Source organism: Elephas maximus, chromosome 20, assembly GCF_024166365.1.
Source record: "Elephas maximus indicus isolate mEleMax1 chromosome 20, mEleMax1 primary haplotype, whole genome shotgun sequence".
Taxonomy (NCBI): domain Eukaryota; kingdom Metazoa; phylum Chordata; class Mammalia; order Proboscidea; family Elephantidae; genus Elephas; species Elephas maximus.
The window spans coordinates 3576683-3600938 of NC_064838.1; the positions used below are offsets into that span (position 1 = coordinate 3576683).

A 24256-nucleotide genomic window follows, 5' to 3' on the forward strand; every position below is an offset into this window, starting at 1 on the left:
ATTCAGAAGATTGACAATAAAATTACAGAAGTAGACAACTCAGTAGAAAGTCAGAGGAGCAGATCTGAGCAAGTGGAAGGCAGAATTTCTGAACTTGAAGATAAAGTACTTGGCACGAATATATTTGAAGAAATATCAGATAAAGCAATTTTAAAAGATAAAGAAACCTTAAGAATCATGTGGGATTCTATCAAGAAAAATGACCTACGAGTAACTGGAGTACCAGAACAGGGAGGGATAACTGAAAATGCAGAGAGAATTGTTGAAGATTTGTTGGCAGAAAACTTCCCTGATATCATGAAAGATGAGAAGAAATCAGTCCAAGATGTTCATTGAACTCCACATAAGGTAGATGTTAAACGAAAGTCACCAAGACATTATAATCAAATTTGCCAAAATCAAAGATAGAGAATTTTAAGAGCAGCTAGGGATAAATGAAAACTCACCTACAAAGGAGATTGAATAAAAATAAGCTTGGACTACTTGGCAGAAACCATGCAAGCAAGAAGGCAATGGGATGACTTATATAAAAAACTGAAGGAAAAAAATTGCCAGCCAAGAATCATTTATCCACCAAAACTTTCTCTCAAACATGAAGGTGAAATTAGGACATTTCCAGATAAACAGAACTTTAGGGAATTTGTAAAAACCAAACCAAAACTACCAGAAATACTAAAGGGAGCTCTTTGGTTACAAAATGAATAATATCAGGTATCAACCCAAGACTAGAGCACTGGGCAGAGCAATCAGAAATCCACCCAGACAGGGAAGTCACAAAAATAAATCAAGATAAAAAAAAGTTCGAAACAGGGTAACAGCGATGCTATTATGTAAAAGAAAACAACATTAAAACAATAAAGACGGACTAAGAAATGTAGTCATAGATCTTCCATATGCAGAGGAAGATAAGGTGATACAAAGAAATAAAATTTTGTTTTAAATTTAGAAAAATAGTAGTAAATACTAACGCAGCCACAAAGGAGACAAAACTATCCTACATATCAAAATAAACTACAAGAAAAAAAAATAGAGACTCAGCAGAAACAAAATCAACAACAACGAATATGAGGAAAGGACAATATATAAAGATAATCGACTAAGCACATAAAATTAAGTGGGAAAAAGAAACTGTGAATAACACACAAAAAAAGACATCAAAATGTTAGCATTAAAGTCATACCTATCTATAATTACCCTGAATGTAAATAGACTAAATGCACCAATAAAGAGACAGAGAGTGGCAGAATGGATTAAAAAACAAGATCCATCTGTATGCTGCCTACAAGAGACACACCTTATACTTAGAGTCACAAACTAAAACTCAAAGGATGGAAAAAAATACATCAAGCAAACAACAATCAAAAAAGAGCAGGAGTGGCAATATTAATTTCTGACAAAATAGACTTTAAAGTTAAATCCATCAGAAAGGATAAGAAGGGACACTATATAATGATTAAAGGGACAATACACCAAGAAGATATATATTAAGTATTTATGCACCCAGTGATGGGGCTGCAAGATACATAAAAAAAACTCTACTAGCATTGAAAAGTGAGATACACAGCTCCACAATAATAGCAGGGGACATCAACACACCACTTTCGGTGAAGGACAGGACATCTGGAAAGAAGCTGAGTAAAGACACGGAAGATCTAAATGCCACAATCAACCAACTTGACCTCGTAGACATACACAGAACACTCCGCCCGATAGCAACCAGGTATACTTCCTTTTCCAGTGCACATGGAACATTCTCTAGAATAGACCACATATTAGGTCACAAAGCAAGCCTTAGCAGAATCCAAAACATTGAAATATTACAAAGCATCTTCCCTGACCATGAGGTCATAAAAGTGGAAATCGATAAGAGGAAAAGAAATCAAACACTTGGAAACTGCACAATACCCTGCTCAAAAAAGACTGGATTATAGAAGACATTGAGGATGGAATAAAGCAATTCAGAGAATCCAATGAGAATGAAGACACTGCTCATCAGAACCTTTGGGACACAGAGAAAGCAGTGCTCAGAGGCCAATTTATGTCAATAAATGACCACATCCTAAAAGAAGGAAGGGCCAAAATCATCCCTACAACTTGAACAAAGAGAAAGAGAGCAACAAAAGAAACCCTCAAGCACCAGAAGAAAACAAATAATAATAATTAGAGCAGAACTGAATGAAATAGAAAACAGGAAAATAGCTGAAAGAATTAACAAAACCAAAAGCTGGTTCTTTGAAAAAATCAACAGAATTCATAAACCATTGACCAATCCAACAAAAGAAAAATAGGAGAGGAAGCAAATAACCCGAATAAGAAATGAGATGGGTGATATTACAACACACCCAACTGAAATTAAAAGAATCATATGAGATTACTATGAAAAATTGTACTCTAACAAATTTGAAAACCTAGAAGAAATGGACGAATTCCTACAAACACACTACCTACCTAAACTAACACAAACAGAGGTATAGCAACTAAATGGACCCATAACAAAAGAAGAGATTGAAAAGGTAATCAAAAAACTCCCAACAGAAAAAAGCCTTGGCCCGGACTGCTTCATTGCAGAGTTTTACCAATCTTTTAGAGAAGGCTTAACACCACTACTACTAAAGGTATTTCAGAGCATAGAAAAGAATACTCCCAAACTCATTCTATGAAGCCACCATATCCCTGATACCAAAACCAGGTAATGACGCCACACAAAAAGAAAATTACAGACCTATATCCCTCATAAACTTGGATGCAAAAATCCTCAACAGAATTCTAGCCAATGGAATTCAACAACGTATCAAAAAAATAATTCACCATGACCAAGTGGGATTCATACCAGGTATGCAGGGATGGTTCAACATTAGAAAAACAATGTAATCCATCATATAAATAAAACAAAAGACAAGAGCCACATGATTTTATCAATTGATGCAGAAAAGGCATTTGACAAAGTTCAACACTCATTCCTGATTAAAAACTCTCAGCAAAATAGGGATAAAAGGAAAATTCCTCAGCATTATAAAGGGCATTTATACAAAGCAACAGCCAACATCATCCTAAATGGAGAGATTCTGGAAGCATTCCCCTTGAGAACGGGAACCAGACATGGATGCCCTTTATCACCACTCTTATTCAACATTGTGCTGGAGGTCCTAGCCAGAGCAATTAGGCTAGATAAAGAAATAAAGGGCATCCAGATTGGCAAGGAAGGAGTAAAAATATCTCTATTTGCAGATGACATGTTCTTATACGCAGAAAACCCTAAGGAATCCTCAGGAAAACTACTGAAACTAATAGAAGAGTTCAGCAGAGTATCGGGATACAAGATAAACATACAAAAATCAGTTGTATTCCTCTACGCCAAAAAAAAAAATAATAATAATAATAAGGTGAAATCATCAAATCAATACCGTTTACAGTAGCCCCCAAGAAGATAAAATACTTTGGAATAAATGTTACCAGAGATGTAAAAGACTTACAGAAATAAAACTTCAAGACACTACTGCAAGAAACCAAAAGATACCTACGTAAGTGGAAAAACATACCTTGTGCTCATGGATAGGAAGACTTAACATTGTAAAAATATTCTTCCAAAAGCGATCTATAGATTTAATGTAATTCCGATCCAAATTCCAACGACATTTTTTAATGAGATGGAGAAACAAATCACCAATTTCATATGGAAGGGAAAGAGGTCCCGGAGAAGTAAAGCATTACTGAAAAAGAAGGACAAAGTGGGAGGCCTTACTCTACCTGATTTTAGAACCTATTATACCGCCACAGTAGTCAAAACAGCCTGGTACTGGTACAACAACAGATACATAGACCAATGGAACAGAACCGAGAATCGAGAGTTAAATCCATCCACTTATGGGTAGTTGATATTTGACAAAGGCGACAAAACAGCTAAATGGGGAAAAGACAGTCTTTTTAACAAATGCTGCTGGCATAACTGGATATCCATCTGCAAAAAAATGAAACAAGATCCATACCTCACTCCATGCACAAAAACTAACTCAAAATTGATCAAAGACCTAAATATAAAATCTAAAACGATAAGGATCATGGAAGAAAAAATAGGGACAACGTTAGGAGCCCTAATACATGGCATAAACAGTATACAAAACATTAGTAACAATGCAGAAGAAAAAGTAGATAACTGGGAGCTCCAAAAATCAAACACCTATATGCTCATCCAAAGACGTCACCAAAAGAGTAAAAAGACTACTTACAGGCTGGGAAGAAGTTTTTAGCTGTGACATTTCTGATCAGCACCTGACCTCTAAAATTTACATGATACTGCAAAAACTCAACGACAAAAAGACAACCCAATTAAAAAATGGTCAAAAGATATGAAGAGACACTTCACTAATGAAGACATTCAGGTGGCTACCAGATACATGAGGAAATGCTCACGATCATTAGCCATTAGAGAAATGCAAATCGAAACTACAATGAGATTTCATCTCACTCCAACAAGGCTGGTATTAATCGAAAAAACACAAAATAATAAATGTTGGAGAGGCTGTGGAGAGACTAGAACACTTATACACTGCTGGTGGGAATGTAAAATGGTATAGCCACTTTGGCAATCGATTTGGCACTTCCTTAAAAAACTAGAAATAGAACTACCATACAATCCGGCAGTCCCACTCCTTGGAATATATTCTGGAGAGATAAGAGCCTTTACACGAACAGATACATGCACACCCATGTTCATTGCAGCACTGTTTATAGTAGCAAAAAGATGGAATCAACCAAGGTGTCCATCAATGGATGAATGGATAAATAAATTATGACATATTCATATAATATGAGTTGGAATCGACTCGATGGCAGTGGGTGTTTAGTGGGTTATTCGTACAATGGTATACTATACATCGATAAGGAACAGTGATGAATCTGTGAAACATTTCATAACACGGAGGAATCTGGAAGGCATCCTGCTGAATGAAATTAGTTGCAAAAGGACAAATATTGTACCCAGACCACTGTTATAAGAACAGTGAAATAGTTATAAGAAACAGAGAAATAGTTTAAACAGAGAAGAAAATATCCTTTCATAGTTACAAGAGGGGGTGAGGAGGTAGGGTGGGAGAAGAGTGTTCACTAATTAGATAGTAGATCACTATTTTAGGTGACAGGAAAGACACACAGTACAGGTGAGGTCAGCACAACTGGGCTAAACCAAAAGGAAAGAAGTTTCCTGAATAAACTAAATGCTTCAAAGGCCAGCATAGCAGGGGCGGGAGTTTGGGGGGACCATGGTTTCAGGGGACATCTATGTGAATTGGCATAATAAAATCTAATAAGAAAACATTCTTCATCCCACTGTGGGGAGTGGTGTCTGGGGTCTTAAACACTAGCAAGCAGTCATCTAAGATGCATCAATTGGTCTCAACCCACCTGGATCAAAGAGTGAAGAACATCAAGGATACAAGGTGATTATAAACCCAAGAGGCAGAAAGGGCCACATGAACCAGAGACTACATCAGCCTGAGACCAGAAGAACTAGATGGTGCTTGGCTACAACCGATGACTGCCCTGACAGGGAATATAACAGAGAACCCCTGAGGGAGCAGGAGAGCAGTGGGATGCAGACCCCAAATTCTCATAAAGAGACCGGACTTAATGGTCTGACTGAGACTAGAAGGACCCCGGTGGTGATGGTCCCCAGACCTTCTGTTGGCCCAGGACAGGAACCATTCCCAAAACCAACTCTTCAGACAGGGATTGGACAGGACAATGGGATGGATAGGGATGCTGGTGAGGAGTGAGCTTCTTGGATTAGGCGGTCTCTTGAGACTGTGTTGGCATCTCCTGCCTGGAAGGGAGATGAGAGGGTAGAGGGGGTTAGAAGCTGGTAAAATGGATACGAAAAGAAAGAGTGGAGGGAGTGGGCTGTATCATTAGGGTGAGAGCAATTGGGAGTATGTAGCAAGGCGTATATAAGTTTTTGTGTGAGAGACTGACTTGATTTGTAAACTTTCACTGAAAGCACAATAAAAATTAAAAAAAAAAAAAAGGATGCCACATGGCCATTTTGGGCTCCTTTTGCTTCTGTATCAACAGACAAAGAAGGGAGTTACCATACTGGCTGATGTGCTTGATCCTGATTACCAACAGGAAATCAGAGTGACATTCCATACTGTAGGTAAGGAAGAGTGTGCCTGGACTGCAGGAGATCCCTTAGGGCATCTCTTAGTACTACCATTCCCTGTGATTAAAGTCAATGGTAAACTACAGCAGCCGCATTCCAACGTGACTACTATTGGCCCAGACCCTTCAGGAATGAAGGTTCGGGTCACCCCACCAGGCAAACAACCATGACCAACTGAGGGTAAAGGGAATTGGGAATGGGTGGTGGAAGAAGATAGTTGTAAACACCAGTTATGGCCATGTTACCCATTGCAGAAACGAGGAATATAATTGGTATGAGTATTTCTGCTTTGTATGTGTGCATCAAATATTTTTGTTTTCTTCACTTATAAAATATAAAATGTAAAAGGGCTAGTGCATTTTTGGATATATGTGTGTTATATCATGTTAGGCCCAAGTACGATTTTATAATTGTCTTTATTCAGAGAGTATATATGGTTTAAGGAGATGTGTACAGGGGCCACGCTGGCAAGGGGTGGACTATGATGGTTAAGATTGTGTGTCAGCTTGGCTGGGCTGAGATTCTCAATGTTTTGGCAGTTTTATAATGTTGTGATCACTTCTCTGTTGAGATTTAATATGTGATCATCCCCGTGATGGAATCTTCTATGAGTAACCAGTCAGTTGAAGGAGATTTTCATTGGGTGTGTACATAGGTGAATTTCCTGGAAATGTTCAAGGGGTTTTTCTTGTTCGGGATCCTGCAACTGGCTCCTGTTCGTCTGACCTCTGGTTCTTAGGACTGGAGCTAGCAGCTTACCTGCTGTCTTGCTTGCTCATCTTGGGTTTCATCAGTCTTCGCAGCCTGTGAGCAAGTGCGCTGCTCTCTGACCTGCCGACCTTTGGTTTGCCAGCCCTATGGCTGCGTGAATCAGGAGAAGCCTCTATGCTCATCTACGGACTGGGGACATTCCAGCCTGTACAACTGTGTGAGCCATTTACTTGATGTAAATCTCTCCCTGTATGTATATTTATATGCTCTACTGGTTTTGCTTCTCTAGAGAACCCAGCTTAAGACAGTTTTGTTTTTACATAGTCCTTTAATTTGAGTTTATCTAGAAACATCCTAATTTCGCCATCATATTTGAGTGAGAGTTTGCAGAATATATTATTCTTGGCTGGCAGTTTTTTTTCTTTCAAGGTTTTATGTATGTCATCCCATTGCCTTCTTGTATGCGTGATTTCTACTGAGTAAGCAGAGCTTAGTCTTACTGTTTCCCCTCTGTGACTTTTTGTCTTTCTCGAGCTGCTCTCAGGATTCTTTTTTGTCTTTGGTTTTAGTGAGTGTGATTATGTTGTGTCTTGGTGATTTTCTTTTGGAGTCTGTCATGGATTAAATTATGTCCCCCCCCAAAAATCTGTATATCAAATTGGTTAGGCCATGATTCTCAGTGTTATATGGTTGTCCTCCGTTTTGTGATTGTAATTTTATGTTGAGAGGATTAGGGTGGGATTGTAATACCGCCCTCACTCAGGTCACTTCCCTGATCCAAGGTAAAGGGAGTTTCCCTGGGGTGTGGCCTGTACCACCTTTTATCTCTCAAGAGATAAAAGGAGAGGGAAGCAAGCAGAGGGCCGGGGACCTCATACCACCAAGAAAGCAGCACCAGTAGCAGAATGTGCCTTTTGGACACGAGGTCCCTGTGCCTGAAAAGCTCCTGGACCAGGGGAAGATCGAGGACAAGGATCTTCCTCCAGGGCCAACAGAGAGAGAAAGCCTTTCCCTGGAGCTGACGCCCTGAATTTGGACTTGTAACCTACTAGACTGTGAGAGAATAAATTTCTTTTTGTGATATCACATATCACAAAGAGAATATCTCTTGTGATATTTCTGTTATAGCAGCACTAGATGACTAAGATAGGATCTATCCTCTATGGGGTTCATTGAGCTTCTTGGATGATCAGCTTTTCATCTTTCCTGATATTAGGGAAATTTTCTGTTAGCAAATCTCCAGTGATCCTCTCTCTGTTCTGGAACTCCGATCACACGAAAATTTTTCCTTTTGATTGTATCCCACATCGTTCTCAGAGTTTCTTCATTTTTCATTCTTTTCTCTGATTTTTCCTCAAAAAAGTGGTATCCAAGGGTTTGTATTCAGTTTTGCTGATCCTGTCGTCCATTGTTTCACATTTGTTCCTAAAACCTTATATGGCATTGTCCATTTCTGAAATCTTGTTTTTTATCTTTTGGATTTCTAATTGCTGTTTTTGTTTAATTTCTTGTTGTTTGTCTTTTTTGGCTTTTTTTCCCTGTATTATTTTCCTGAATTCTTCCATTGCTTTATCTGTCTTTTCCATGATTTTGTCTATTTTTTCCTTATTTTTGTCTGCATTTTCCTTCATTGTTGAAGAATCCTAAATATTAGAGATTTGCATTCCTATCATGTAGTTCCAGTGTTTTTTCTTCTACTGAAAGGGCATCTGGTGTTTTATTTTAGACATTTTCTAGAGCTATCCTGTCCTGTTCTTTAATGTTTTGATATTGTCTGCTGTCTTCAGGACATTTAGGAATTATTTTCTTTGTTTATTGATTGTAGATTTGCTTATTTCATCTATTTTTTGTCTTATTCGGTTATGTCTGGGTAGGTGGGCTGGGCATGTTTGTTGTCATTTGCTCATTTGTGGGCACAATACTCTCCAGCTGAGCGGTTCAGCACAGCCCCCCAAGAATGGGTGAGGTTGGTGAACACGGCTCGGTTGGCAGGAGAAAGGAAAGGAAGAAAAGGAAAGAGAGAGAAGAAACAGAAAAAGAAAAAAAATTTTAAAAAGCAAGCAAACCACAAAATCACAGCCCATCAACGAGGGGATGAGATGGCACATGGGGTTAGATGGGCAGGTGAAAGGAAGAGAAGGAAGGGAGAGAGAGAAGCAACATAAAAAGCCAAAAAAAAAAAAAAAAATCAGCTATATCTAAAAAAACAAACAAACAAATGGCACTGACAGGTTCGGCTGGTGGGAGCTGAGCGGGCCCCTGTGGCAGTGAGCTCGTGTCTCTCCGGCTAAGCGACACTGGCCCGTTGGAAGGCAGTGGAGGCCACATAGAAGAAGGGTAGGGAGTGTGAGAGCATGTATACCTGGTTACCAGGTGCTCTGTCTCCTGTTTGGAACTCTGTCAAGTTGCCTTCCCAAACTCTCTGTCTGTGTTCCTTTGTGGCTGTCGTCCAAGATGGCGAATCCGTGCCATGTTAAGTGGTAGAGGACCTAGCTGTCTTCATTCTCTGTTCTGTCAGTTTCTTACTCTGTTTGGTGCTTGATTGAGTTCTTTATTCCTTCATTTGGTGCTTAGGGTTTCAGGATTGACATTTGTATCTGTTTTACTTAGTTTTTTGGGTCTTTGCTGCATAGGGACGGCACGGTACTTCTGTCTATAGCGCCATGTTGGGTCCAGCTCCTGAAGGACTTTCTTTAACGTTCCTTGTATATCTGCTGGTGATGAATTTTTTCAACTTTTGTATGAAATGTCTTTATTTTGTCTTGTTTTTGAAAGGTATTTTTTGCTGGGTATGGAATTTTAGATTAGTATTTTTTCCTTTAATACTTTAAAGATGTTTCTCCACTATTCTCATTTGCATAGATTTTGAAACAAAATCTGCTGTATTTATTATCACTGATCTTCTGTATGAATATTTCATCTATTTTTTTCTCTCCCCTCTTTTGGCTGCTTCTGAGATTATTTTCCTCATCATTGATTTTAAGCAATTTATGATGTGCTTTTTTTTTTTTGGTATAATTTTCTTTAGATTTTTTGTTCTTTGATTTCATTGAGTTTCTTTGATCTGTAGGTGTATAATTTTCATCAAATAGGAAAATTTTCAGTCATCAGTTCTTCAGATAATTTTTTCTTGCCTCTCCTCTCTCTCTTCTCATTCAGGGATTGTAATTGCAAGTATACCAGTCATTTGAAATTAATTTGCAGTTCACTGATACTCTGTTCACATTTTTCTTTTGCTTTCTGTTTTATTTTTAATAGTTTCTATTGATAGGTCTTCAGGTTTACTAATCTCTTATTCTGCAGTGTCTAATCTGACATTAATTCCATCTAGTATATTTTTCGTGTCTGATATTTTAAGTTTCATCTTTAGAAGGTCAGTTTGGGTCTGTTAATATCTTCTGTGTCTCTACTTAACAAGCTCAATCTTCACTCTCACTTCTGGAATATAAGGAGTATAGTTATAATAACTGTTTTAATGTCCTGACTCCTAATTCTATCATCTGTGTCATTTCTGGTTTGGTAGTTTTCTCACAAGCATGCATTGGCCAGTTCTCTGCTGAATACTCAACAGGGACCCTCCCTAAATCTCCAGAGTTTTCTCTGTGTGCAGCCCTCTCCTCTCAAGTACTCTGCCTGTGAATTCTAAAACCTTGCCACCAAGCTCCAGCTCTTCAACTCAGGGAGATTGCCAGACTCTCTCTTTTCCTTCTCTCTGCACAGTGGCCTGGAACCTCTCTCTTGTCAATAAATTTTCACAATCAAAGGGCTCATCTTCTTTGTTTCCTGTCTCTCAGGGATCACTGACCTTCATTCTCTGATGTGCAGTGTCCAGAAAACCATTGTTCCATATATTTTGTCCTGTTTTTTAGTTGATTCAGATGGGAGGGGAAATCTGGTCCCCTTTATTCCATTCTGCCTGAAACCAAAATTCAATAAACATATTTCTAATATAATTTAATGAAAATATATGTCCATGGTAAGATTGGTCAAAAGTGAAAGTCTTTGCTTTAAAAATGTCATCTTCCATTCCACTTCAAAAGTGAAGCCTTTCTTTAATTTCAGAATGACTTTGTTTATGAGTGAATAAAACAATTGACAGTGAGCTTATTTACATTAATCTTTAATGATTTTAAAAGCTTTTATTTGTAGATTTTATTGTATATTTTTCAGTCATGTTTATTTTGACAATGTCTTAGATAAAATTATTTCAAAAGTCCAGTTGAGAGAAGGGATTTTAAAAACCTAGACATGACAATAATTTAAGCAACTGTTGTGAGAGTTCACAGGGAAAAAATGTTAACCGTAGTGTTTCATGAAAGAGGATTTCGTTTATAAATTTGTTTTTTTGTGACAAGACATATGTATTCTTTTTGGCAATCTTACATTAAAGCCATACATATCTTCCATTTGCATAATATACCATTTGCATAATATACCAACGTATACAATTCATTGATTAAGTTTCTTTAATGATCCCTTTAGTACGTCAGGCTCTGTAAACTCCTTCTTCTTTCTGGTTTAAGAACATGAATATGCTTTCTAAAAGTAAAAATTGACTCAGGTGAGCTGAAGAACATAAATTCTATTGACTCATATTGCCAGTGGAGTAACCAGCTCTTTCTTGCAACCAGGTTTTGTTCTAAACATTAGTTCTTTTATAGGTGTGCATAGAGAAAGGTCTTTATTTAAGAAATATGCATAAAACATTTTTAATTGAATCCTCTTGGGAGGAATTGATGTGCCTTTTGAAGAGTATTTTATAATTGATAGACAAGCTAGATAATGTGGCCTTATGCTTAACTGACTTAGCTTCTTAATTAGTATATATTTTATTTATCTTTCAAAGAATTGAGCTTCTGAATTAGCATTTAGGTATTTGACTAGGAAAGTTAAATAACACCATTTAATAATTTAATCTTTCTTAGAGTTAGCAGTATTTTAAATTTTATGCTTTTCTCTAGAAATATTTTGAAGTATATATACATTTATATAAGTGTTAAAGCTTTAAGTTAATTTTACCTGCATGTTGGTACAATTTAATTATTCCCTGTGACAAAAATCTCTCAGATAGACGTTATAAAAATGATTGTTTCTATGGGTTTTTTTCCATCCAGCCTTTATAGAAGATGTTCAGTGTTGAAGAGCTGTATGTGTGTGCAGGATCATCTCTGTTTTATTCAGTCACCGTCAGATTTAGAAAATATATACATGATGTTTGAAACAACAATGCCTTTAGAACAGGTCCCTGTGATCTGGTATTTTGTCGAGTGCCTCAGGGCAGCTGTGGCAGCACTTCACAGGAGTCCTGGGTTTCTGTCTGTGAGGTCAGCCTGAGACGTCCTGGAAACACAACCCCCCCTGTTAGAGAGTGCACCTTCCCCGAATGTTGCATGGTGTGTTTTACTTACTTATTAATTAATGGTTAGAAAAATCCTGCCCTTTACACAGTATTTCCAGTAAGTACTGCTCCTGAAGAAATGCTCATGGATTGAATGAATAAATTGGTTTTTAAATAAAAGTAAAAGTATTTTTCTTTTGATATGTGGCCGAACATAAGTAACTTTACATACTCTTCTGTGTTTCTGGCTTTGCCATTTTACGACAAGCCTGTGGCATCCAGTTCAGATTGATAGTATAGTATTTTCCTGAAAAGAATCACCCTATTTATTCATTATTTATATAATAAATATTAAGCATCTGTAAGGCATTGCTCTGCACATTGGGATTATAGGAGTGAAAAAGACAAAGTCCCTGTCCTCATTGATGGACATTCTACTGGGGAAAGTAGATAATAAATAAAGCAAAAAAAGGGGAAAAATTATTTCAAGTAATATGTGCTAAGAAGAAGATAATTAGGATCGAGAACCATCCATTAGGATAGGTTTAGCTGATTTAGGCAGGGGAGTCGGGGCTGCCCTCTCTGGTCACCTTTGAGCAGAGACCTGAATGAAAAGTGGGGACAAGCAGTGTGGAAACCTGGAGAAAGAACGTTCCCCATAGCGGAGCAGCAGCGGGAGCCAGAGGGTGGGAGGGTTGAAGGCTTACTCTAGTGTTTTTTTCCGTAACAGCTGTCCTAGTCATCTCGTGCTGCTGTAATAGACATACCCCAAGTGGATGGCTTTAACAGAGAAATTTATCTCTTTACAATAAAGTAGGCTGAAAGTCCAAATTCATGGTGTCAGCTCCAGGGGAAGGCTTTCTCTCTCTGTCAGCCTTCTCATCAGTCTTCCTCCAGACTAGGAGCTTCTTTGCGCAGGAACCCCAGGTCCAAAGGACACGCTCTGCTCCCGGCACTGCTTTCTTGGCGGTATGAGGTTCCCCTGTCTTCTCTGCTCGCTTCTCTCTTTTATATTTCCAGATATTGCCTCAAGACACAATCCAATCTTGTAGATTAAGTCCTGCCTCACTAACACAGCTGCCACCCATCCTCCCTTATTAACATCATAGAGGCAGGATTTACAATGTATAGGAAAATCACAAAATACCAGGAATCATGGCCCAGCCAAATTGATAACACACATTTTTGGGGGGACATAATTCAATTCATAACAACAACCCTTGCTTCATGTTTCCAGCTATCGTCACCCAATTTCAGCTGAGTCATCCATCCTTCCCGGCTAAGTTGCACAGTGGTTTCTTTTTAATGAAAGCATGAATTCTAAACGGGGGACCAGAGGCATTGATTCTAGCCTCATGGCTCGTTACTTATAAGTGAATTGGACATGTATGAAAGTAGGTGAGAACTGGTTTGAGGTTGTTCCACTAGACAGCAAGTATATATTTTAAACTAGGATTCATTCATTAGCAAACACATAATGGAAATAACGAAAGTCCGTGGAATTTGATTTATCTGATTTGTACTTACTTTGTAACTTATATTTTACCTGATTTTCATAAGGGTTATTTTGCTTATTTTTAACAGGAATCACTAGATTTGATCTACTTGGAGACTTTGGAAGGTTTAATTGGCTGGGAAATTTCTATATTGTATTATCCTACAATTTGCTTTTTGCTATTGTGACAACATTGTGTCTGGTCAGAAAATTCACTTCTGCTGTGCGAGAAGAACTTTTCAAGGCCCTAGGTAATCCCGAGGTTTATGGACGTCTTTCTCTCTTTCTGCTAATTACTGATTTCTACATCTGAGTTAATTTTAAATTCCACGTACACATTTTTCCAAATGTATTAAACCTTAGAGGTCAGATTATTGGTTATGATTTTGTGCAAAATTACTTAACTTCCTTAGGACTCAGCGTCCCCATTTGTAAAGCAGTGATATCTTCTACCTTTTAGGATTGTTGTGAATATTAACTGAAATAATTCTTGTGAGGGCCTTAGCATAGTACTTGACACGTTGTAAGAACTCAGTATCAGCTCTTCTGTTGTTAGGATAACGATGATGTGGTGGTGGTGAGGAACGCATGTGTCAAAGGCATGCGTATTGGCAGTGATATCACTTATTATTTTTGGCTGTAGCTTTTTGAGGTCTTGGGTTTTACAGGCATCAGGCTGACCCATTCTCTTTAGTAAGCTGAGTGAAAATTCAGGATAAAAATATTAGCAGTCTTGGCATTGATGAGGAGGGCTTTCATCAATCATGTGTCCTCTGAGTCATAGGCATTGTGATAGTGCTGAAAACTGTAAAGTTTGGCTAAAGGGTATCATGTAAGCTATAAGTGTATTTTTTGTGCTTACGTCCGTATTAGTGCAAAATATATTTCAGGTTTTATTTTAAGAATACCAGGACAACATAAGACACTTGCTATAAACTATCTTGGGTCTTGAGTGTGTAATTTTATAATGAAAGAAGGGAAAGGCAGTGATTTAGTTGAGAAAATTCTGACACGAGCTCCTCTTCCTGAGCAGACGTCAATTTGAATGTTTATACTCAGTATTCCATTGTGGCTTTAGCCACTATGAATGGTAATGATTGATTCATTAAAGCCCTATTTTCAGATAAATTAAATTATATGAGTAGCAATAAAGCTTCTCACAACACCATGCCTTTCCAACCTTGATTTTTTTAAAAGATGACCTTTGGAAGGAAAAAAAATATCTCAAATAATCTGTATGTATCTCACTTTGAATTTGTCCCTGTTAGGGGTTGGCTGATGAAATATTGGCCTGATAGGAAACAGTTACATTTCATTTCAGCTGAAGCATCAAATAATTTATGGATTTTAATGCCCAGGTTTCATAATGCTGGCTGAATTAAAAACTTTTAAGATGAAGTGGGAATTAAATAGTCCCCTTAGTTACATGTCTAGAGCTAAAAATTATTTTTTAAGCCTACTGTAACTTCTGCAAGATTAATTAGCCATAATCTCAGATAAATTTCCACTTAACCATTCACTACAATGAGATAGTTGCAAGTGAATCACAGTAAGTCTAATGTCTGAGTTCCATGTTCTGGATATCATTTTGCTAAGAAGGCCTTTATTAAGGAAGCAGAATATCACCTAACCTGAAGCAAAAGGCCTGGTGTGTTTGTGTCAACTCTGATCACAAGCGGCAGTGGACTTCTTCAGTGGTGTATAAAACTATCTAATAGATTGGTTTTGTTTCTTTTCCAAACATTTTCTGTTATTCTTTGGGGTACTCTAAGGGGGCAATGCCTTATATAATTCCTTACCCAAAGAAAAAGTTTCTTGTTAAGTACCTGCAGTGTTTGAATGATGTGAGATCTTAAGTGTGATTTCACTGGGAGTCAGGAGTTGATTGCAGGAGGAGGTTTATTAGAGAAAGCTCTTGGGATCATCACCTAAGGAAGGCAAGGGACAGGAAAGAAGCAGAAGCTACACAGAGGAACTGTGCTGTGATGCCATCTCAACAGAGGCCTCAGTTGACTGGTTTGGGTGTTGGGAATATGGGATGACCCTTCAGTGCCCAACTGAAGTGAGGATAAGGGGCCAGGCCTTTCCACCCATATGCTCTCAGTCCCTGGGTACAGCCACCTGGGAAGGGGCGTGACCTCCTGCTGGCAGCACTTTAGCTTAGGCCATCTCTGAAAGCAGTTGAAAGTACAGGGAAGAAGGCCCTCCCTCCTAGAGGGGGATGTGGCGCATTGTATTTTCTACTCTACAGCTTTACATTCTGTTTTGTAACACCTCTGCCCTACCTGTTACCTAACCACTCAACACTACATCATTTCTAACCATTTTGTTAATTTTTCTGCAGGGCTTCATAAACTTCACTTATCAAATACTCCAAGAGATTCAGAAACAACAAAGCCTTCTGCAAATGGGCGTCAGAAAACACTGTGAGATACACAGCAACTTTCTGCAACCAAGAGACCTGAGAACTGCGAGCTCGTGACATTCCTGTGGATCGTGGAAGTGTTTTCCTACTGGTTTTGGTTCATATTTAGGGCCCAGGCCTGTCAGTGTCACTTTTTTCATAATCTGCTAAGAACTTGGCTATTGCTGATCTTTTGTTAAATTTAACTTTCTGATGGACTCCGTAGTTTCCAGTCAAATGCAGGTTCCCTAGAGATTTGTAGAGCCTGAGAAAAACAGCAGATTCTTGTACGGACACGTTTACTTGCATCAGTAAATAGGATCATCCGTAGAAAAAGTCCTTTCTGCCTGCAGTGAAAATGTTAGAAAAGGCATACTTTGAGACTTTCTAAGAATTCGTTTAAATCTCATTATGTATTTTAACAAAATGTAGAAACCTACACGCAAGTCATCCTTTACAGTAAGTGAAGGTTCTGCAAAAAATGCAGTTTTCAGACGCAATAATAATTGCGTAAAGATGTCGTCATGGCTGCGGCGGGTGCGTTTCAGCTGTAACAACTGTGTATTTATTTTTCATTTCCTTAAAACAAAAGCCGAGCTTCTGACTTATGTTTCAGAATGATATTGATTAGACTTTAAGCCAAGGGAAAAATACTAAGTTCTTTTAAAATCGGCCTTGGTAGAAAGCTCCAAGAATATCTCATATTGTACAGTGTAATAAGGTGTGGGAGAAAGTGCTCTGTAATCATGCGTCTATGGAAGCATCTGTGTGCATAATCCAGTCTTACCTCTCATCGTATAGTTGCCAGTGTTGAACACACTTGTAACTTAGATTTTGCCTTATAGGCTATATGTACACTTGATTTTTTTTTTCTTAAAAAATCTCTTAATTTCTCTGTGCTTTTTGACCTTTATGAAGAATATAAATGCTCAGTGGTAGAAACCACTTCTTTTATCACATTCTTTGGGTTTGGGTTACTTTTGTATATGCCAGTTTAAATGTCAGACTTATAAAAAGTTACCACTTTAACACCAAAAGCTCACAGGTGTCAGCATTCCTGAGGGAAGGCTAGTTTGTAGTGTAACATGATCTGATAGTCATTCAATTACTAAATTGTAACCAATTGTTGGGATGGGTTCTTTAAGCCCATGGAATAAAATCAATGCAGATTATACTGTGTTACCACCCACTACCATAGAATACCGAGAATCCTGCATGCAAAAAATCTGGGATGGACCCATCTGCACATGATCCATAGTTACACAGTTTATATAAATTTGTATGTTCACGTGCACTATGTGTATGCCAATAGATTGTCTGTGTTCAGACAAAAGTTAAAGAACATTTTTCTCAAATTGTTGAAATTAAAGGTCATTTTTGAGAAACTTATGAAAAAGTAGGCTTATGTATTTGACATCACAACTTCCAACTGAAATAATAAGAAGAAGTCACCTGTGTATTCATAAGCTCTGTCTAGGGTACCTCTGCCTTACTTACACTTCTGCATTTATTTCCTTCTTAAGCTTCTCATCTTTTTGAAATACAGCTTAGCTTTAAAATAAAAAAAAAAAACATTTTGATTCTAAGCAACATTCAGTAAACACCACCAGTCTACTATCTATCTGTGAATTTCTCAGATCTCTTAAGATCTGTGTACCTAGAAAATTTATAAAAGTTGGCTGCTTTCTAATTTCATTGTTAATTATACCTATTTAAGCTTTAATTTTTACTGAAACTTGGAATCCATACTTTGAGCAGACCAAGTCAAAGGGAGAAGAGAAATGAACTCAGGAGGATGCTAACACCACTTCTAACTTACTCCGCATTCAGGGCACAGCCAAAGAAAGAGCCCCTGAGTTTTTGTAACCTGTCTGGAAACTTTTGAGTAAAATATTAAACTTTTCAATGTCCATCTTAAACTTTTTGTTTATTTGAAAGCCTCTTTCCATCTGAGGACTTGAGCCAGGCTTGGATCAGTAACCTGGTAAAATGTGTTATAAATACCTGAAACTCTGACTGGGTGCAGTCCTTGTTGCTGTTTAAACAGGATGAGGCGTAATGTGAAAGGGGCATTCTGAACAGTGGTTCTCAGATGCCTTTTATGGAAACAAATACAGGTTGTTAAATACTCGATCTGCTGCTTAATCACGATTACTTTAGGTTCTAAAAACAGCCAGTATATTCCTGATCTTCCTCTACAAAAATCTTCCTCTTAAGTGAGAGATTGACCTTAAATACGGAGGCTTCCACTGGACACATGCTGGAAGCTGGTTTGTATGAAACGCGTGACGGAAGTGGATGGCACTGAGGACTGATAACGGTCACTCTTGGGGTCTTCTTCTACTGCAGTGTGTACACTAATGAAGAGAAGGCGGACGGCCCTGGAGGACAGATTCCAATGTTAATAGTTAAATCAGTGTTGAAGTTGCCGTTGCATTTATCATTGAATGGGTGTGCTTAAGTGACTACATTAAATCAAATGGGTCCTGTTATTTTTTCTCACTTTTAGTATCTGTTTTCAAAGGGCATTAGGCACTCAGTTGAGAAATTTCTTGAGGAGACTTCACAGATTCTTATCATTAATTGACTCTGCAACATTTCAATTAATTATTTAAAAATTATAAATTTTACAGATTATAACATTCGAATTGACTTTTCAACAATTTTCCAAGTTATTTCTTAGATATTCTATTTACTTAGTTTTATGTATATTCTGTATAAAAATAGGCTTGCTCTAAATATGAGACTGTATGTGAAAGTTCTCACACACACAGAGTAAAATGTTAGCTCCTTCCACTGCTACACTGGAGAATGTGTAAGTGGGCACTGATGAAGCCTTCGGAATTGTTTCAACTCTTAGGTGCATTAAAAGGGCGAGTACAGCTGCTCTTCCTAACACCAGCATCTGCCTCACTGCTGTGAGTGCGCTCGGCCTTCTCTGCGGCCGCAGCGATGGCTTAGTCTAATCACAACCAGCAACATGGGTTTAAAGCACTCAGACAGCCTTATAGGCTCTCTCTGTTGTTAGCACGGTATTTACTGCACAAAGGTGGAATTCTTATAAGGCTTTTTTTAAATGTGAGCATAACACGAAGAATTGATTTTTCAATTTTTAAATATTAGTGTGATGTTACTTTAATGTTTGGAAGCACTGGTAAATTATTTTTGTTTACAAGTTATACTGTGAAATTATCATTTGGTCTTGTTTGTTTCTATGAAATACATTCAGTGTGACTTTTAAAATGTTTTAGAAATTAAAGTTTTATAAAAAGTGATTTCATATTTTGGTTTACAAGCACTAAAATGTTTTTTTTTTTTTAATATTGAATACCATAATGGATAAAACTTAAGGATATTTTTAGGATACTTCCATCTCAGTTTTATAAAGGGCAATAATTATATTGGTAGGGTATTGAATAGAGGGAGAAGTGTATGTTTTCTCTTTTTGGTTACGGAGTATTGGTAGATCAGCTTAAAATGTAGCATCAATAATTGAAAGCATGTGTCTTATTTAATCCTTTGAATTATTTAGATTTGTTTGATTTCTCTAATTTCTTCCATAGAAGTAGAAGGACTGAGCAACAGCTAATCATTGTGGTCTGAGCAGCGTAATCCAGAGTTCTGGGAAGAGTAAATGCCGTTAGCATCTGGTCAACTTCACTGACATACAAAAGCCTTTACAACAGTGCCTCTCACACATTTTTTCACAGTAAGGACGATGTTTTCCACTGTCTCAGCACACACATGCACATACACACTTGGGTACGTATTGTCTTCATTTCCTAGGGCTGCTCTGACAGAATACCACACGTGGGTGGCTTTAGTGAACAGAAATTTATTTTCTCACGTTGTAGGAGGCTAGAAGCCTGAATTCAGGGCACTGGTTCTAGGGGAAGGCTTTCTCTCTGGGAGAAGGTCATTGTCTCTTTTCAGCTTCTATTTCTTGGTCGTTTTGTGATCTCCGTGTGCTGTGGCATCTGTCTTTCCCCATCTGTGCTTCCTGGCTTCTGTGCTTAATGGGCTCTTGCGTATCTCAGAAGTGATATGGCCTCCTTCACGTAACAAAAGAAAACCTTATTCCCTAATGGGATTACAGCCACAGGTATAGGGGTTAGGATTTAAGGACACAGTTTAACCCGTAACACATATAAAACAGAAATGTAAGAAAACAACACCTATTTTTATTATGTGTGATGCCAACTGATATTTTCTATTGTGTTTCATTGTTATTTTTTAAAGTGGTAGCTACAAACCACCGAATTATTTTCTGACCTACTAATAGATGGCAGAATTCAGTTTGAAAAACGTGACTTCTTAAAAGAAAAACTAATACAAAGACCTTTTTTGTTTTTTTCATATTCAGGAAAAATTTGTTAGTACACATACCATTGAAACAAAGGCATCATGTGTGCAAATTATTGAGTATGCAAGCAATGTAACTAAAAATCAGTAGAAATTTCCAAATTCTCAAAAATGGATTGTAAAATTTTAAAACTAGGTGATTGATCCATCTGCCCTGAAGACGTATCATTCCAGTGATGAACGGCTGACTTTCAAGAGAAGTTATTTAACTTCCAATTCTGTGTAATTCAATTAAAAAAACTTTTTAAAAAAAATCCAAATAAAATCAAATAGGAAAGTCAGACAAAACCCAGTTATCTCTGAGACATCTTTGGTAATACACTCTTAATTCTCACGATAGGAAAGAAGACAACCTGGACCCAACAACAGGCATGCCCTCTGGGGTTGCGTGTAACTGTGGAGGAGCGGAAATCTCCAGTGTAGGGAGGCCTGGATGCAGACGTGGGTTTTCCATCTGAGAAAGAAGGTGTTGTCAGTTACTAAAAACATTTTTTGAAAGCTTTCATGTATTTTTGTTTCCCTTTGAAAAAATGTTAGTCAATGAATCATGTTACAAACAATGACACCTTAGAATCAAGGACATGTGACACTACTCTCGCCCTTACGTTGATTTTGCAAGCTTTCTTCACAGTGTCTTGGAACCGCCTTCAGTTTTCTGTATCAGCGTGACCGTAGACTTGGAGAATTTACTGCCCTACTTGGATGACAGACTTTACTGATGTCAGTGCTTGGCCTTCTCCTCCCTAGTCAGGATTTCCCACTACTTCCTCTCTTGCACCCTTTAATTCAGTCTAAAGAGTGATTCACTTTTTCTTTCTTTTCTTTTTTCTTTTAAGTCCTTAAATGAAATCTCTCATCAAAGATGCTGAAGTGCAGGTGGTGGAAAGGGGAGTGGGGAATGAAGGGTCTTGGTTCTGTTCTTCATACATATTCAGCCCTCACAACAACCCCAAGAAATAGGTCAGTGCCTGTCTCCATCTTACAGATGAGGAACTGAAGCGCAGAAAGGTTAAGACACGTGTAAAGTCACACAACTAGTCGGTTTAAGAACTGGATTTGAATATAGGTTAGTACAACTCCAGTCTTACCTTGTCCTTGTTTTTGTTTATTTTTTCCTTATCAGCTTGTTTAGAATTTTCAAACACCAGATAATGAGTCATGTGTTGCAAAATATAACCAAGTATTTCAATACCATATCTCTTCCCAGTGGTCATGTGAGCTGATAGGTGATTAAAACAGTGCCGCGGTCCCATTTTTTTCCATATTTCTAGGCCGTATTATAAACTCAATATTTTTAAGCAAATATTTCTTTCTCGTTTAAATAGCTAAACATTTAACTAATACTGCAGATAACATGAATAGATTCTAAAAAGAGACCAATGTTATGTTTGTAGTATGCAAAAATAAAACTTAGTGCTTAATAATAATAGCGGCAAGCACTTAAAGTGCTTTCCTTGTGTCTGACGTTTTAAGCATTTTATATGTGTGTATGTTTATTTCTATAAATATATGAACATACTTAATCCTGATAACAACCCTGTGAAGTAGGTACTGTTACTGTTCCCATTTTGAAGATGAGGAAACTGAGGCACACACAGTAACATGCCCAAGGACACAGGCCTCAGAATTCAAACACAGGCTGGCTGGCTCCCAAGAGCTTGCCCCTAACCTTTTTACAAGTATTTCTCCTCAGATATATTTTACTTGTGGCTTGCAGGCTATGAGAAGAAATGACCTATTTTTACGTGGAAGTCCCTCTGTGCAAACATACCCTGTGTAAGAAAAGAAAATCTTTAGTTCTCTAAGAACTGATAAAAGGGACTAAACGATCTAAAAATTGTTATTCTTTTAAGCCATGTCCAATGGGGACAATGTGCCAATTAGCAAATACTGGTGAGATACTGGGCTTTAAGAACATTGCTAGGTTGCTTTGAAAGAAAAAGGTTTTGGGACAGTTCCTAAAGATACTGATTCTGCTCAGCTTGCCACAGCTATAGGTTTCCAAGGGTTGAAAGTTCTCATTGTTTGAATTTAGATAGAGGAACCTCAAGCCACTGGTGCTTAATAGTTAAGAACACAGGCTTTGGAATTGGGCACACCTGGGTTTGATTCCTAGCCCTGTTACCTAACTAGTGCGTGAGCCTATCAGGTAGCTCACACTTCCTAAGCTTGTGTCCTCATTGTTTCCTCATTCAGGTTTCTTGTGTGTGCATGGGGATAGTACCATCTGCTGTGGTACAGGATTATTAAACAGTGCCCATAATTATCTATACCAGACTTCTAAAAGGAGAAAAAAATAAGGTGTATGTATAGTGTGTAATGGGAGATTGCTGAATTTTATACATAGAAATGTTATATAATACTATATCGTGACCATAGCCAGTTTGCAGTATTGGATTGGCCTGTGTCATACACTTAGCCAATAACTGAAATGTTAGGCACTCAGTAACTGTGAGCTGTCATATTCAGATGTTCTCTGATAATTACTTAGCATTTAAAAACATGTCTCAATTAGTTGTAGCAGACCCTATAAAGGACTAAAATAAGCCTTTTTAATCTTCAACCATGGGGGTTCTATAGAAACAACTGAAGCAGTCTCCTTAAAAGCCATACCGCATAAGGCTCTGTCCACTTCACGTGAGGCTCTGTCCACTTCGCGTGAGGCTCTGTCCACTTCGCGTGAGGCTCTGTCCACTTCGCGTGAGGCTCTGTCCAGTTCGCGTGAGGCTCTGTCCAGTTCGCGTGAGGCTCTGTCCACTTCGCGTGAGGCTCTGTCCACTTCGCGTGGGGCCTTGTCCAGTTCACGTGGGGCTTTGTCCATTTCACGTGGGGCTTTGTCCACTTCACGTGGGGCTTTGTCCATTTCACGTGGGGCTTTGTCCACTTCACATAAGGCTTTGTCCACTTCACATAAGACTTTGTCCAGTTCACATCAGGCTTTGTCCACTTCACGTCAGGCTTTGTCCACTTCACATGGGGCTTTGTCCATTTCACGTGGGGCTTTGTCCACTTCACATAAGGCTTGTCCACATAAGGCTTTGTCCACTTCACATAAGACTTTGTCCAGTTCACATCAGGCTTTGTCCACTTCACGTCAGGCTTTGTCCACTTCACATGGGGCTTTGTCCATTTCACGTGGGGCTTTGTCCACTTCACATAAGGCTTGTCCACATAAGGCTTTGTCCACTTCACATAAGACTTTGTCCAGTTCACATCAGGCTTTGTCCACGTCACGTCAGGCTTTGTCCACGTCACATAAGGCTTTTCACAATGAGTCAGCAGTTATTTCTTGTTGGAATTTTTTGATTCATTGTAATTTCCTAAAACCAAGGTTTTTTGATTTATGATAAGGATTTTTGGATTGATACTGACGATCTTAAAAGCTTGTAACAAGCAGGAAAACATCTTTGAGTCTCCATTTTACATCTGCATTATGTTTTATTAGGTTACGTTTTGAAGTCTAGATGTGTCAAACATTAAATTAATTACTGTTTCCATTTGTGGCTTTGCCCTTGAAATATAAACCAAGCTCAAGTCTACAAAAGACACCACTACTGGGTCAAACGTGTGCCTCTTAATCCCAGGTGAGTGCTCCGTGACAAACCAAATGCCACCCCAGGGTTATGCCACGTAAGGGACTGTCAGCACTCTGGCTTCTAAATTAAAAAAAGAAATACCTTTATCATTTTTGTACATAAATATAATACATGGCCACTGTAACATTCAATACAAAAAGATGAAGGGAGAAGGTAAAAGCTACCTGAGATTCCGACATCTGGAGAAAATGTTAAC

General features: G+C 38.1%; 1 protein-coding gene across 9 annotated transcripts in view; it reads left to right on the top strand.

The window, feature by feature from the left end:
* The window catches only part of LMBR1 (limb development membrane protein 1), a 252588-nt gene extending 229751 nt beyond the window's left edge, over nt 1-22837 (top strand). For all 9 annotated transcript variants that reach the window (XM_049862905.1, XM_049862906.1, XM_049862908.1 and 6 more), the window contains 2 exons: nt 13788-13949; nt 16043-22837. In XM_049862905.1, coding sequence (XP_049718862.1) covers nt 13788-13949; nt 16043-16128 — 248 coding nt within the window. In that variant the 3' untranslated portion in view covers nt 16129-22837. The remainder of the gene's footprint in view (nt 1-13787; nt 13950-16042) is intronic.
* Nucleotides 22838-24256: the final 1419 nt, after the last annotated feature.